The sequence below is a fragment of the Malus domestica genome, chromosome 04, assembly GCF_042453785.1.
Source record: "Malus domestica chromosome 04, GDT2T_hap1".
Lineage (NCBI taxonomy): Eukaryota > Viridiplantae > Streptophyta > Magnoliopsida > Rosales > Rosaceae > Malus > Malus domestica.
In genome coordinates, this window is record NC_091664.1 from 3,956,588 (window position 1) to 3,973,501 (window position 16,914).

At 37.6% G+C, this 16,914-nt stretch overlaps 2 protein-coding genes across 3 annotated transcripts; both read left to right on the plus strand.

The window, feature by feature from the left end:
- Positions 1–7,804: 7,804 nt before the first annotated feature.
- On the plus strand, positions 7,805–8,113 carry LOC103427972 (calcium-binding protein CP1-like). The gene has a single exon (XM_070820941.1). The coding sequence runs from the start codon at positions 7,805–7,807 to the stop codon at positions 8,111–8,113; it is 309 nt and encodes a 102-aa protein (XP_070677042.1).
- Positions 8,114–9,710: 1,597 nt separating this feature from the next.
- LOC103427950 (uncharacterized) lies at positions 9,711–16,485 on the plus strand. Of its 2 annotated transcripts, none has more exons than XM_008366033.4 (11): positions 9,711–10,275; positions 10,936–11,030; positions 11,776–11,833; positions 12,396–12,590; positions 12,745–12,821; positions 13,013–13,095; positions 13,418–13,469; positions 14,714–14,782; positions 15,212–15,298; positions 15,414–15,475; positions 15,857–16,485. In XM_008366033.4, exons 1-11 carry the CDS (start codon positions 10,149–10,151, stop codon positions 16,077–16,079), a joined length of 1,128 nt encoding a protein of 375 aa, XP_008364255.2. In that variant the 5' UTR covers positions 9,711–10,148; the 3' UTR covers positions 16,080–16,485. The 2 variants fall into 2 exon arrangements, with proteins under 2 accessions (XP_008364255.2, XP_008364256.2); XM_008366034.4 differs by lacking the exon at positions 9,711–10,275 and adding an exon at positions 10,322–10,805.
- The last annotated feature ends 429 nt before the right edge of the window (positions 16,486–16,914 follow it).

Consider the following 16,914-nt stretch of genomic DNA (forward strand, 5'->3'; position numbering starts at 1 on the left):
TTATTAAATCGTTTCCGCTTGCGTTATGGTTACGTCACACTTACGTGACGGCCAGCACGTCCTAGTCTTCGGGTTAGGGTGTGTCATGTAAGCCTGAAGGTTTTTTGTTTTCTTCTCTCGACACAAAATAAATTAGTTTTTCCGTGTTTCTAAATTATTGAGTTTTGAAAGTTTTTTCTAAATATAATTATATCGATGTCTTACGTGTGAAAACAAATAATTTTTTTATATGAAGTGAGGGCACATTTTTTGGCATCGTCGCAGGCCTCAAAAATCTCTGAACTGGCCCTAGTCGTTATGAAAAAATGCCAGCATAGATGGGAGGAAGAAGAAAATGCATGCGCAAGCAAGTGAACAATAAGCATACATGGCTGATAAGTCTAGGGCCGACTCTGAGGCTAGCAGGAGTAGGCGGGGCTACCTAGGGCCCCCAAATTATATATATATATATATATATATATTACAAACTTTGTCAAATCAAATAAGAAGTATACAGACTTTGAACCTTTGAGTATTTGCTTATAGAATTTTGTTAATCATATCAGTTATTATTGCCTCCGTATAAAGAAGTTTTTCAAAATAAGTTGATCAAATCTTATCTCCAATCAACTATATCACAAGAAATATTGAATGACTTAGCTATTTTATCAATTGAAAAAGAATTGGTTGATTAGATTATGTATACTTAATTAGTACATTTGTGTCTAAAAACGTGAGATGTATAATATTTCAATAATGTTTGTATATCTTTCTTCTTTTGACATTAATTTTTAATGATGTTTGACATAGAAATATATTTTTTCATGTATTTAGCGAATTCTTTTTGTACATAACAATGTATAAAGATCGGGAATATGAGAACTCTAAGGTCCCATTTCTAAGTGATGATCCTCTCATGCTTCATATATTGGGTTGTATCCTTGCAATTCTTTGCCATATGTTGCCATTGTTTTTGGGATCTGATTTTTGGATACGAGCATACAAACCTCGAACAATCTGGGAATGGGATGGCAAAACCAATAGTTGGATTAAGACTTTTGTTGATTATTTTTCACAATTGGATCGTTGGAGACTGAGTTTTTCTCAGTTCCGCCGTATGTTCTATATTATCTTCTTAATTAAATGAAGTAGGTTTGACGGTAGCGCTACTTCATGCTCATTTATGTTTATACTTAATTTTAGTGTCATGAACTCTATAGTTTTTTTTTTTTCTGTTGAGAAATACTAATGAGACTTTTAAAAGTAGAACTCTCTAATAGAGAATTTCTGTAGACTTTCCGTCCCCTCATGTTTTTAGCACAATTATGTGTCAACATTATAAAAATTGTGCCAAAAATGTGAGGTATAACTGTCTCATTAGCATTTTTTTTTTTTACAAGGACTCTATAGTTGTTTATGTATTTTTTGTCCACTATATTTGTCTTTGTGGGGCACGTTATTCTGTTGCCTTATTATTCGAGGTGATAAAAAAACGAACAGAATACAACTATACTTGGTGGTAAGAGCAGATGCACATACGGATTAGCGTGGTCTCGTGACTCACCAGAGGTTCGAAAAATGCCATTGAAGGTTTTTTGAGGATCTTTTGAATAAGTGTTTGATAAAATACTTATTCCCGCATATCCCAACGACGCTCGAGCAGATGCGTTTAAAAAAACTTAGATCACTTACATTAGGACCCCACCGATTATCCCTGGATGCACCAATGGTTGGTGCTGTTCAAGAAGACGAAAATGTGATGCTCAACAACCAATTGTTTCTTTTTCTTTTCAAAGAAAAAAAACCAACTATTTCTGAATGAAAAAAAAATATTACTTGTATACTTCCCTTGAAAATAGTCATTGTTATTTACCAGTTAATCACAGTATTGCAATAATGGTATTTGTTTCTACTAGTAGGTGAAAGATCTTAATTTTTGCTCACATAAATAACAAGTTCGATACAAATTATGTCGAAGAACAAAGAAGAAATTTCTTTTAATGAGAAAAGCCCATTACATTTACATTAACCAAAGCCCATTCAACAAAAAGCCAGAAAATGCAAAAGGAAATCCTAATCTTCAACCTGCAAAGGACGATCACTGCCGGCCATCACCTTGTCAGCGACCATAAGCGTAGCCACTCGAAAACAATCAACTTCGCGTTGTATTCGATGAAGATATCCTAGTGCATAAGAGTAGTTCCATCGTGATTGGCTCTTTAATCACCCTAAAATAATTAAAAATACGAAAAAATTATAAAAAAAATATACAAAAATACAATAAGTATACAAAAATAATAATTTTTTTTCTATAAATTTCCAACCATGTTCTTCCATCTTACACACACATTTCAATATTTTCAAATACTTTCAACAAATCTTTTTAATATTATCCTAAATTAAAAATAAGATTATTTTTTATCATTGTATAAAAAATAATATTTTAATACGAATTGTCTGGACTATTCAATGTAGACTGTAGAGGTGAAGATGCACTTTGGCAATTATTGTTCACTACATGCAATTACTATTCACAAAGAGGATTGAGTTGCCTATAGCCCAAGGGAGCCTTACTACACAGGAAATGCTCTAACAATTCAACATGCAACCAAGACCGCCACACCATGGGAGAGCCAACAAATCCGGACCACAAACACAAGCCAAGGGGATGGGGCTAAGGGGGCATCTAAACACCATGGCTTTGGCCAAAGCCGCAACACGCTTGGGCCTTAATTTCATACATGGATCCCTACACTTTGTTAGGTTCCCTTGAGTGCGTCTTGATCCATACATTATGTTCGAATCCACAGAGTTCGTCTGGAACGTTCATCCAATGGATTCCATTGAGTGAGTCTGGAATCCTACTTCCTGTCTTGTGTGTCAGTAGTATCATATTTCATTAGTGCATCTAGAATGCATAATGTTGTGATTCATGTTAGCTCTTGTGTATTTTGTTCTATTTGATTCCATGAGCGCGTTTGGAATGTTAAACGTTGTGAGTCTGCTGGTCTTATTATTTTAATATATATATATATATATATATATTTTTTTTTTTTTGAAAGGAAAGTAGATTGAAAATCGTTAAGGTGAGTGAAGATATTATATATGAAAAGGATTAAGAAAAATAATTGGGAAAATGTTTTATAAATGAGATTGATTGACTTTTCAATCACATACGCCGTATTACTATCATTCACATGCGTTTCGTAGTTTTCTCGGGTTTTTGCTTTGCCGATGCACCATTCTCATAGTTTAGAGGGCAATTTTGTAGGTTGACAGGTGTTCAACATTCTAAAGTTAGGTGTTGTATTGAGCATATCTGGGGAGTGAGAGAATGAGAGTGCAGGTTTACTTTTATAAGTCAAGACTAGTGCTGTGCTTTTGGAAATGCAACTCAAACATCCAACTCCAACGCATAAAATGAAAAGATGCTTTGTGTCCTTTCTTTTCTCCTTGTGTTTTTACTTTATGCCCCACTTTGGACCACAGCCAGCCGCAGACCAACTCCACCGCATTTTCTGGGTCAAAAGTAGCCTTTGCCTCTAGTCGTCATCTACTCTATAGGGTGCCCCACAAGTTACATAATGCATGCTTTCTTTTTATGTACATATAAATTCATGATTACATCAAAAGATAGTTGGAAACTATTATTTTTGTCTTGAAATAAATGATTAATATTATTGTATACTCCTTACTCCTTAGCCTACATCAATTAATTTGTCAAAATGTTGTTTGACCTTAACTATAATTTTGTTTGTCGTTTAGTACATGCAATTGTATTCCTTTTTACTTATAAGAGTGATATTTTAAGTTTAGATTTTTGTAAATAACAAGTCGGATTAATTTATTCCCCTCACTCTTTAGTGTAATATATCTTTGTTTTTAATAAAACAGTAATTGATTTTGTCACTCAATCACTATAATATAATAGTATTCTTCTTTATTTGTAGGTGATTAAGTGGGTAGTTTTATGATCGACTTTCATAGCGAGTTCAATACTAAGTTATTATAGTTGTCTGATTGAGTGGCTTGCGCTAATTTCCTCACCATAGTGTAATTGTATTAAAAAAAAAAAACCCATAATTTACATTGCTTAACTCCAGGAATTCTTCTTCGAACACTTTGTGAACGATTTGCAAAATTTTGTGCTTATTACCAAAATCATTCATGTTATAAATCACTATGTAAAAAACATATCTAAAAAGGTCAACTAAAATGAGGTTCGTCTAGTCAATCAATAGTATCAATTAAATTTACAAGTTGTCTGTGAACAAAAAATTGCCATATATTCTCCAAAATTCAATGGTTGAGAATACTTCTAATTTGACAGTCTATGTGATACTTTAAGGCTTTTTATATTAACACTCCACAAAATGTTGAATGCACCCCCACATTAAAATTTAATATTAAATAACTTATTTACCCTACTATGCAATGGCAATTTTGACCTTATTAAGTTTTAAAAAAAAAATCTATATTCACCCCTGTTGATGCACAAAACCGGGACGGTCTTGGAACAACGTAAATCCGACCGTGAATCTGCACAAACGCTCAAGAACACAAAGAACACAAAGAACACAAGGATTTTATCGTGGTTCACCCCAATATATGGGCTACGTCCACACTGTAGTTGATTCTGTTTCTCTGTAATTGTATGGATACAAGTGTTTGGGGGAAGTCCCCCGGAGAAAGGAGGGTGGGGGAGAAGGAAGGAGAGCCTCTTGAATTGTATGAGGACTCTCTCTAAATGTATGAGAGTTTTGAGCCTTGTAGGATGGCTTGGCTATTTTCCTCCCTCAGAATGAGGGGAGGAGTCCCCTTTTATAGAATAAGGGGCTCCTCCTCTTTTACAAAGTATGGGCTTTTAGTGTGAGGCCCAAATACAAGGCCCAAGTCCCAAATATACGAGGCCCTAAATATGGTATAAACAGTAGTCCCCCAAGTCTTCAGTCAAGAGAGTCTTTTGGCTGGAGACTTGAAATTCAGTCCATGTGTGGGCCGAAGTAACTAAATGTTGTCTATAACTGATGCTCGATATGAGGCGGTGCCCAATCTGAAATGATGCTCAACTAGAAGTAGCACATGTTGTGAGGCTGCTTTGCTTGTAGCTTATGTTGCCTTTGTTGGCTCGGCTTGTGGCGTTTGAAGGTGAGGGAGTCCCTTTTATAGAATAAGGGCTCACTCCTCAATACATGGATGATGGGCTAGAGTTGATGCTCTCTAATAGTGGTGAGGGGAGTCCCTTTTGTAGAATAAGGGTTTGCTCCTTAATACATAAATAATGGGCTAGGTTCCCCAAGTATTTTTCATGAGGCCCAATATATGGTACATAATGTAGTCCCCCAAGTCTTCGGTCAATAGAGTCTGTTGGCTGGAGACTTCAAATTGAATCCATGTATGGGCCGAAGTGGCGGTTGTTCGGAGGCGGTATTTGTATACCCTGCACTGAAGCTTTGTAGGTGAAGCTTTGCAAGTGAAGCTTTGAAGCTAGAGCTCTGGAAATGAAGCTTTCGAAACTGGAGCTTTTGTAAATGAAGCTTTTGAAGCTGATTGACATGAGTGATGCTCATGAATGTTTATGTTGATTGACATGAGTGATGCTCATGGATGTTGTCATGAGTGATGCTCATGAATGTTAACATGAGTTATGCTCATGAATGTTGACATGAATGATGATCATGAATGTTTATGCATGATTGTCATGAGTGATGCTCATGAATGTTTATGTATGAATGACATGAGTAGTGCTCATGTATAATTTGGAGTACTAGGCGTACTTTTGATCACCTGGTTGGTGGTAATAACGGCGGGTTGCCGAATAATTGTGGATGACCTGGGAGTAATTTTGATCACCTGGTTGGTGCTATTTCAGGCTTATGGGCCTTCGCCCTCCACAACATGCCAGCCCATTTGTTTTGGGCTTTTCCCTTTTTTTTTTTTTTTTTTTTTTTTTTTTTTTGACCCTCTGATGGGGTTTATATATATTACCCTCTGATGGGGTTTATACAGATGTCTCCGAAAGATAAAAATAAATTACATCATTCGGATGGGGTGTTTATTCCTTACTTTTGCAGTGTTTTTCTGCTGCCCTCTCTCTGTATCTTCACCTGGTAAGAAATCATAATAATAGAAAAATCTTTTGCTTTTCTCTTTTGCTTTTGTTTTTTGCTTTCTCTTTTCTGCTTTGTTCCCCACTGCTTTTCTGCTTTTCTCTGCTTTCCCATTGCTTTGATTTTCGCTTTCTTTTTCTTTTTCTGCGTAGGCGCAATGTATTTTGATCTAAATCTGCCAATAGTATTGCTTTTGTCAGTGCTTTTGCTTTTCTTCTTTGTGAGCACAGGACCCCTCCATAACTGCACCACTTTTTTCTTTTTCTTTTGCATTGTCTCCCATGTGCTCTCGAGGAGGGCCTCCATTTTCTTTTTCTTTTTCTTTTGCACCTCCTGCATCTCTGTCTCTTGGCGAAACTAGAGGGCTACCTCTCCTTGCTTTTCTTGGACAGCAAGGTCGTGCCCATCACTTTTATTTTTTCTTTTTCTCCACTCCATTTCTTTGCCCATCCATGTTCCTCATCCCTGTCTGATGGGATCCTTTAGGCGCAATTTTTTGATAATCTTCAAATTCCTAAAGTAAAATCATCACTGCGGGTAATCATTTTGTTTGCCAAACCACTTGCTTTTCTTGGACAGGTTGTGCCCATCCATTCCCACTCCTCGTGCCCATCAACAAAGAAAAACTGAGTAAAGGGAACTTTTCCAGGTCTTTGGTACTACCACCTTTTGACTTGAGACTTTTTCTCTTCCTAACCTGGTAGACATAGAGAATCACCAATCATAGTGCAGCTATTTCGGCCAACGCATGACGTTGAGAAATTGGAGGCCCTCGAGGCCGGAGACCAACTGATCTGGCAGGTCGCCGGAGATCACCTTGCTGGAGAGACAGAGGACCTGAAGTTCTACGTATTGAAGGTCGCCAACCCAGATGGTCTGATCTCATCGTTGGGCCCCTGTTTTTGTGACGGCGGCTGCTGCTGCTGCAGCTGCTTCGGCGGTTGTTGATGATGAAAGTTGGTGGGCATCTTCTGCATTGTCATCGTGCCAAGTTGATTCCCTTAATCGAGCTTGGGCTGCTGTGCATTAGTGGGTAGCCATGCTTTCTGCTTTTTTTTTTTTTTCTTTTTGCTTTCGCTTTGTTTCTTGCATCTTCTTTTCTGTTTTTGCTTTTGCTCTTTTCTTTTTCTCTTTTTCGAGCAGACTTCATCACCCTAACCTGTAAGGGCACAGAAGAAACCCTTCAACTGCAAAGAGAAACAAACTAAAGGAAGCTAGCGAGCTCGTCTAGCTAATAGAGATCAGAACTTCTTGATGAAGTCGTAGACATGCTGACTGACTTCGTCTAGCTTTTCCTGGTTAATGAAGTGAGCCGCATCTTCCATCACAACCACCTCCTGCAGAAACGGCACATCTCTCTTGAACCCACCTTTATGTATGTAGTTCTGGATACCTGGAATATGATAGGTGATGTCCAGGTCCCCCACCATAAACTTAACCGGCACCTTTATCCGTAGGCCCGCCCATGGTCTAGTAAGCTCCCAGGTATGGTCCAGTAAGCTCTCAGGTTAAGTTCAAAGCTCGATAGTAGTTCAATCCTCCGGTAAAGGTCGACGACGGCGGCAAGGTGGGTGCCGAGGCTGGTGTCGACGAACACCTTGGCCTCCACTGCATCGGATGCCGACCACGACGGCAAGATCAGCAAAGACGACCTCCGGGCCTTCTACGCCGGCTTCTCCAGCTCCGTCGCGGACTAAAACCTCATCAGATCGATGATGTCTGCCGCTGATTCCGACAACGACGGGTTCGTCCAGTATGAGGAGTTCGAGCGCGTCTTGGCTTGCGGCGACAGGGCAAAAAGCTCGGGAGTGATGGATGACGTGTTTAAGGTGATGGACAAGGACGACGACGGGAAACTCAGCCACGAGGACATGAAGAATTACATGAGCAGCGCCGGCTTCGTCGTCACCGATGAAGATATCAAGGCCATGATTAAACTAGGCGGCGGCGATGAGAACCAAGGCGTGACGTATGCTGGCTTGCTTAAGATCCTGGCCGTTGATCAAGTCAGCGAAGCGTCTTGAGCCCTTGACCACCTTGCTCACCTCCTACAAAAACATGTTCACCTCCTCCATTCACTGTCTGCCATCTGCTAGCCAAATATTTTATTTTTTTATTTATTTATTTCCCAAATCAGAAGGAACTTGGTTTTTTAAAGAAACCAAAGACGAAGAGAGGAATAAGAGATGAAACCAGAGACTGGTTTGGCTCAGATTTTAGAGTGCAGAAGCAAAAGAGAGAGTGGTGTTCTTGGTTTTTTGTGGGTTTTGCAGAATCACTGCGGAGGTGAAAAAAATGAAAAAGAACCGACACAACTTTTCGTATCGATTCCCACAGACGGCGCCAAATGTTGATGCACAAAACCGGGACGGTCTTGGAACAACGTAAATCCGACCGTGAATCTGCACAAACGCTCAAGAACACAAAGAACACAAAGAACACAAGGATTTTATCGTGGTTCACCCCAATATATGGGCTACGTCCACACTGTAGTTGATTCTGTTTCTCTGTAATTGTATGGATACAAGTGTTTGGGGGAAGTCCCCCGGAGAAAGGAGGGTGGGGGAGAAGGAAGGAGAGCCTCTTGAATTGTATGAGGACTCTCTCTAAATGTATGAGAGTTTTGAGCCTTGTAGGATGGCTTGGCTATTTTCCTCCCTCAGAATGAGGGGAGGAGTCCCCTTTTATAGAATAAGGGGCTCCTCCTCTTTTACAAAGTATGGGCTTTTAGTGTGAGGCCCAAATACAAGGCCCAAGTCCCAAATATACGAGGCCCTAAATATGGTATAAACAACCCCAAATCTCTTTTAATGTATTATTTATCTTCTTTAACTATCAAAACCCCTCCGACCCTCCATTGTTGAACAAAGCCCTAACCAATGAAACTAAAAACATGTTGATTGAGAAAAATTATTTTTGACGAATGAAATACGAAATCGATGTTTTGGAAGCTTCACATGAGGTAAGACTTCATATTTTTTTATTGTTTTAGTGATTTTGACGACATCGATAATTATTTAATCTTGCTTTTGATGCGTTATTCAAGCTTCTATGTTCGTATTCATTTCTTAGGGATCACAGTGATTACATGAAGAATTAAACACCTAAAATTACCACCAAATATTAAAAACATACGACATGGGTTTTAATGGTGGAATTGAAAACAACCCACATATGCTTTAAATCCCAAGTGGCATCTTTTGTCAAAATTCCAGTCGGCATTTTTTGTCCAAATTAAAAGCTTTATAAGATTTGAGAAATGTGGGATGTATAAAAAATATAAGGTGCATGTAGAAAATGTAAGGTATATATTAAGAATGTGGGGTTTGAGGATATTATGAGGAAGTATATGAAGTGTATTAAGATAATTTTTAATTCAAAAAGCAAATCTGAGATGTATTAAGTATGTGATGTTTATTCAACAATTTGTGGGGTGTTAATATAATAATCCTACTTTAATATTTTCTAAAATGTTTCTCTTCACTCAATTTGTCAAATTAAACTATTATAATAAATATTTTAAAACAAAAATAAGATTAATAAAATACATTTATAATCAATCAAAAAATAAAAATGTGAGAGTTGTTAATTCATATGATGCCAAGTCAAATTTAACTTTTTGGTTGAAAAATATTGTTTTTACCTTTTTATTGATTTGTACATTTTGACGTTTGGAGATGCTCTGAAACACAACCGTCACAAGTGTCGTGTAGAATTTGGTTGTCGTGTAGAATTTGGTTCACTCAGCTGAGCCGTCCGTTCACTCTGTGATTCGGGTAAAACCCCGATTTCACAGTCCCTTTCATTATCCATACGGCCCCTTCCCATTGCGCTCTTGAGTCGTACGCAAACACAAAATCTACCATTAGTATTTGGGTTTTCAAAATTCAGTAAATTATCAATTTATCATCCTTTAAACGCCATTAACACTCAAAGAGTGGAGCTTCTGCAAATGGGTCTCTGAGTTTTTAGCTTTTTCGCTCTACTGTTCGACATTTAGCTCGTCAGTGTATTGGGTTCTTGTAAAGCCTTTGAATTTGGGGTTTTCTCGGATTTTTTATGGCAAACATGATGAGGTTTAAAGATTTTTGGGTAAAGAAGACACTGGTGGGTCTTGGGTTGGGCCAGTTTCTCTCGCTTTTGATCACTTCTACAGGCTTTTCATCATCTGAGCTTGCCAAAAAAGGTTCGATTTTTCTTATTTTTTACTGTCTATGTATGTTTATTTCAATGCGAGTGAGTCATTGGGTATGTAATAACTGCAAAGAACAATATAATCCGTGATTGATTGCTGACGAGTAAAGTAAAGGTCCATATTATGAAATTATATTGTTTCTGCATTTTCCGCGGCCCTTGCAAAGCGGAGAGGCTTGTTGGCTTGGAGTTGTCCTTTTTTTATATTGTTTCTGCATTTTCTGAAACATTGACTGTCATCTGTTATTTGATATATGCTGTTGGATTGGTGTGGTGATTATGCTTCTAAATTTGGTTTTTTGAGGTTTAATTACCAGATGCCAAAACCTGCAAGTAAGTTTTGTTGGATGTAAGTATATATTTGGGAGGTCCACTTTTACAGTACAATCCCATTTGGAGATTGTAACTATTTATACATTCACCATTCACCAATTATCTCTCGTTTTGTTGGCCACAATCTCCGAGGCTAAGTCGATGGTCCTCTTTTCAAATTCTACTGAAACTCTTCATATTGTGATTCATGTAAGGTTGCCGCGTCATGTAGTCTTCTTTTCACTAAATTGTTTCTTGTATTCCTTGTTCATTCAAAATGTAAGGTCTTTTTAAAAGGATTATTATTTAATCATTCGTTTAATGTTTTTATTTTTGGCAGGAATTAATGTTCCTACTTCACAGTCTTTTCTGAACTATGTGCTCTTGGCAATTGTATATGGAGGTATCATGCTTTACCGAAGGAAGCCACTTAAGGTCATTTTTTTTGTGCCTCTATAAGACTACCTTTTTTCTTTATGTAGATATGATTTCCTTTTCGCTTTATGTGATACAATTTGGTTTTTAGACATCTACATCTAGCTTAAGTTTTAGTGTTTTGAGACTTTGTTATATAGATTAGTAGCATGTTGTTAAACGGCAGACTTGGAGGATCACTGCAATCATGATGACATATAAAGGGCATTTGTTAGACCCTGGAACTGTGACCCTAGGGGGTTCTGTTAAATTAGTGATTTTTGGATTGTACATGTGTAGTTAACCAAATGATGGTTCTTGGTAATAAACGAAATTACTGAAAGAAAAAAAACGAAGTGATAGAACCTGCCCTTGGTCTGGCAAAAAAATAGAACCTGCCACCATGGTGAGATGATCCATGCATATGGATTGTCCAAAATGAAACATCTAAAGCATATTAAAAATGTGTGTGTTTCCTTGTGGGAGGTGCCTTTGAGTGATCACAAATGAGAGATTGACTGATTTTGGTTGGTTGATGTTATGATTGTGCTTTCTGTCAATTGGTTGCGGCTTTTGATCTTAACATTGATGTTATTGGTTTAGTTTAAGAAAGAGCTAATTTAGCTGGCTAAAAAGACTAAAGTAGTGAACCTTTAAGTGGTTCTTTTACAGCATAACTACGAAGTAATCAACTAACATGTTCATAAATCATTAAAAAATGGTTTCTAAAGACTTGTTCTCTTATCTCCCTTCGGAATTTGTGCAGGCTAAATGGTATTATTATGTGCTTCTGGGAATAGTGGACGTGGAGGCAAATTTTCTAGGTGTGTATTTTATTTTGTAGAGCGAGCGTATACTTTGGTTTTATTTTTTTAAACTGGACTGATGTTTGCAACTTACGGAATTCTGAGGATTTGTTCCTTACATTGGAGACTTAACCATATTATGAATTTAATATCAAATCTTGGCCTCAACCCCATAAAGAAAGAAAGAGAAAAAGAAGAAGAAGAATTCCTAGCTTTGGCCACCGCACAGGCTTCCATTTTACAGAAAACTTGAAAAATGAAGAAATTGACGTGTGAAAGATCTGGAAACCAAAACAGCAGCATGTAAACAGCAAGTACCAATGCAACCATCGAATTAGAACTACAGCTACAGTGTAGTCTATCCTAAGATGTATTCTGCTTATTGATTCTTGAATAAAGAAACTGTGAAGCTTGATAAAAAATAAAAATAAAAAAACTGTGAACAACTGCCATCGCTTAAGTTTTACTTTCAAGTTATAAGTACAGTATGTGTGCTGGATATTTCTAGTAGTAAATTTGAATAAAAATTGGTTTCCTACAACAGTTTCATATTTGATAACTTATATCATTTGTTCTGCAGTGGTGAAGGCTTATCAATACACATCTATAACAAGCGTAATGCTGCTGGATTGTTGGTCTATCCCATGCGTTATGCTTCTTACTTGGCTTTTCTTAAAAACAAAATATAGATTTGCAAAGATAACTGGTGTGGTGGTTTGTGTTGCTGGGCTAGTCATGGTTGTTTTTTCAGATGTTCATGCAGGTGACCGAGCAGGTAAACAAAATGTCTGGTCAAGTGTAGCTTTTTCCAATTATCTTGGTTTTGTTATTAAATTCTTTTAACCATATATAATTAGGTTGGGGTAAATTATCCTGCATATGTTTGTTGAGTGGTATTCTGATGTTATATGCACTGTTATGACTTGTAGGAGGGAGCAAGCCCAGTGTAGGAGATGCCCTAGTAATTGCTGGTGCTACGCTATATGCTGTCAGTAATGTCAGTGAGGTAAGTAAATACTCAATCTTTCTGGGTTTTAGGAGTAGCCAAATATTTCTTGTTATTAACATAGCTTATGCCTGTTTCCATTATCATAGATAATGATGGGATATCTAGTAAACAAAGGTTTAACACGGGGGAAAGTCTTCATAGATGCTACTTGGCATTTGCATATTACTTGATTCTCTTATCTTATGCAGGAGTTTCTAGTAAAGAATGCCGACAGGGTTGAACTTATGTCCATGCTGGGCTTGTTTGGTGCCTTCGTCAGTGCTATCCAAATGTATCCTTTGGTTTTGGATCTAGGCAATCAATATTTAGAAGAATTATGACTTCTTAGTAAACGTGTGGACTTCTGTGATTGTTTTTTAGTTGATTATGTTCATTTTTTTAAAGGGGATACTATTGCTGGAGCTTATGTGGAGTTTTGTTTGATCATCTATACATGCAGTTTCAAATGAATTACTTACACCTTAATTTCCTTCAACTTGTGCTTTAAATGTCATAATAGATTATACAAAGAAGTTAATCATGTACAAAGTGGTGTTAAGTGTTTTATACATGTGATTCTATTATCATGTTGTAACCCTTAATGATTCCTATAGGAGCATACTGGAGCGCCATGAGCTCAAATCCATTCACTGGTCGTCTGGGGCAGTATGTCTCTCTCTCTCTCTCTCTCTCTCTCTCTCTCTCTCTCTCTATTGAACAATTCAAACTTGCTCATAGCTACAGTACACATCTGCACATCAGCAGCAAGAATTTGATTCCCTCTCTCTCTCTCTCTCTCTCTCTCTCTATTGAACAATTCAAACTTGCTCATAGCTACAGTGCACATCAGCAGCAAGAATTTGATTCCCTTAAAATATCGAAACTAAAATATTCCTGCCATTTTTATTGTTAAATCAGTTGGATACAGAGAGTCAAATTGAACATGCTACATCACATTTAAGACATTTTTGCTTTTTGGTGCCAAAATAGGTAATTTGATTGATCTATAAAGGAGAGCTGAGTTATTTCTTCTTTTCATGCGAATAATAAACTAATTGTTACAGTTGATTATTTTTGGTATTAACCAACAAATTATATGGAACAACCTGGAAATTGTTGGTGCCAATCTCTCGTGGTCAAATGTCTTCATTTACAAAGTGAGCATCTAGGAGTGATAACCTGCATGAACACATAGAGGGAAAAGGTTGTTGCAGTAGGGGATACCAGGGTGTGCTAAACTGGCATTCATGGCCGAGTTAGTTTAGCTGATGTTTGGACTTTTTGCAGAGCATATATGATAGGCAAACTGTATTAGCTTGAATCCGATTTATGCAGAGGCAGAATAGGTAGGCCAGTGTGTGTATGGGGTATCAGTAGTACACCAGAGTCTTCTGACACAACTCCAACTCCTGTGATGTTACTGTACATTCACCTTTTTCAGGAGGGGGCACATGGCCCAGTGTCTTGGTTCGTGGTCTATCCCCAGCCATGAGGTAGGGATTAATTAGCTGATCTGGACAGGTACGGTCAGCTTGGATTATCACAAGCTGGTTCTTGAAGTTGATAGTGCAGGAGACATTATGCATTGTCCATTTGTCCTCCACTGGTTAAATCATTTTGATCTGACCTAGTAAAATTGGGGCCATTGATGGAATCTATGGATTTGGTATGAGCTGCCTTTGGGCTTTTTGAGGGCTTTGTAGGCTTCTCAGACTACCAATAACACATAGGAAAGGCTCTGATATCAGATCTAGACAATACAACTTGAATGAATTTTCATAGTAGATCAATGAACCATGTACGGAAGAATTTCTTCCTGAGGGAAAATACTAATAGTTGACGAATTTTCCATCACCTTAAAATTTAGTTGTGCTTGCATTTTGACGGTCTCTTGTCCATGTTAATTACAGGTACTTCCTTTTGTTGGATTTTCAGTGGCTATGTTCCTGTTTTACTCATTTGTCCCAGTCTTACTGAAGGTATGATGTTTCAAACAATTGATATTTAATGACTTGACTAGTAGTCTGAAGCTTAATGTGCATTAATCCTTTAATGTTTTGCGAGTCATGTGAAAATTCATTTACAAGTTATGAAATCTCAGTTTGGTAGCAGTTACGTCCACTTTCTATATGAAGTATGAATCAAGTAACCTGTTCCCTTAATAGTCAAGTTTTACATCATAAAATTGTCCAATTGAATGTATGAAAAGACTTGTTCGTGTAGCATCAACCGCGTGCTTGCTGATTCTCTGCCCTGCATCTTTCTTTGGCAGTTTAAGAGAAGGTTGTTTTAGGTTAGATCATGGGATCAAGTTTTCCATGCAAAACATAGAAAAGTAAATGAATTTTATTTTGGCACGTAGTGTATGGTTTAGAGCTTTGTGTAATGAATTTTGTTTATCCTTGCAGGCTAATGGATCCACAATGTTAAACCTCTCGTTGCTAACCTCAGACATGTGGGCAGTCTTAATTCGCATTTTTGCGTACCATGAGAAGGTCTGTAAACTAATTGTATTGCCATCTCCATTCTTTATCATGAAAATTTGCAGTCATCTGTACTTTTTTTATATTAGAACGTGAAATTCCCTTTCTAAGCCATGAATCGTCTCAGGTTGATTGGATGTACTTTGTGGCCTTTGCTGGCGTTTGTGTTGGGCTTGTTATTTATTCGGGGTATGTAATTTTGGTTCTCTTTTCAGTTTCTTTGTCTTGACAGGCCTACCTCACTTGTTTACATAATTACAACTGTTCACAGAATTCATCTAGGTAATAACTGCTGTAATGAGTTTTGTGAAAGGATGTTGTAATACGGGAATTTATGCTGATTAATATTGGCCGACCCCACTTAGTGGGATAAGGCTTTGTTGTTGTCATTATAACATTGGCAGAAGCCTAGTAGTCATTCTAGACATCAGCTCGTCAATAAAAACACTTATCGTTCCTAGCCACTTGTGCGGTGCTGTGATTCGTGTCTTCTGATGTGCACAAGTATTTTATCTCCTCCCTCTTATGCCAGCAGACTAATGTATGCATTGTCCTCTACATTTGATACAGGGGTGAAGAGGAGGATCAACGCCGTGCTGATGTTGCGGATGAAAATGCAGAGCGAAGCAAACATTTTGACGAGGAAGCTGGTCCAGTAGGCCGAGGAACAGGGGCCGGAACCTCAAAATCTGGGGATAGCAGCAGGCATGAGACTGTTACTGGTAGCAGTACAGAAAGGGAAGTAGCTGACAGCAAGAGCGTAGGAAAATATGTACAAGGGAGGAAATCATGAACAAAAGTTTTCTTACTCAAAACTCAAGAGGCTATATCAACATAGGTGACAAGAGACGACGGCGACCGCCGCGGTAAAGGAAGTAATGTTGGCTTCATTGCATTGCTATTTAAACAAAAACTTGAACAATGGATGTTTGAGGGTTGAAAATTGTGGATGTATAATTTTTTTTTTCTTTCTTTGGCAAATGATAGGATACTAAATTCGTCTAAATTACCGAGACGAGGATTCGAACGAGTCTGGAAGTTTTAGCTGGTCATTCGACGTATGGCGTCGAATTGATCATTAGCTTGTAAAGCAAGGAAGTCGTACCGCCAAGCGTGTGCGTACTGCCTGCATTAAAATTTCTTGTTTAATGTCACAATGTCACTGGTAGGAAGGTGATTAATAATTTACCAAATGTTAATTTTATGTGTAAATAATAATTGCGTCACACCTTAGTGAAACCTTCTCCTTCCACCCTTTGGATTTAACGAAGTTTTTATAAATATGTTATAATCCAAACAAAAGGTGGAACGAAAAATATTCGTTATGAAAGGACGAACTTGTGTAAATAAAAAATTTGAAAAGAGTGGAACGAAGTGGTTTCACTAAGAGTGGAACGCATATATCATTCTTTATATATGTCATACTGCTAACACGTCATCTAGTGATACTCTCCTTTCAAACTTTTTATAAAAACCGAAACAATTGTAAGAAGCCATTAGCCTACAATATACAAGGCTCGTTTGAAAGTGCTTATAAAATATTTCAAAGTACCTTCAGAAAAAATGTTTTTGATTTCTAAAAGCACTACTTCCTACAAGAAGCACTGGTTATGTGGTTTCTAAAATTC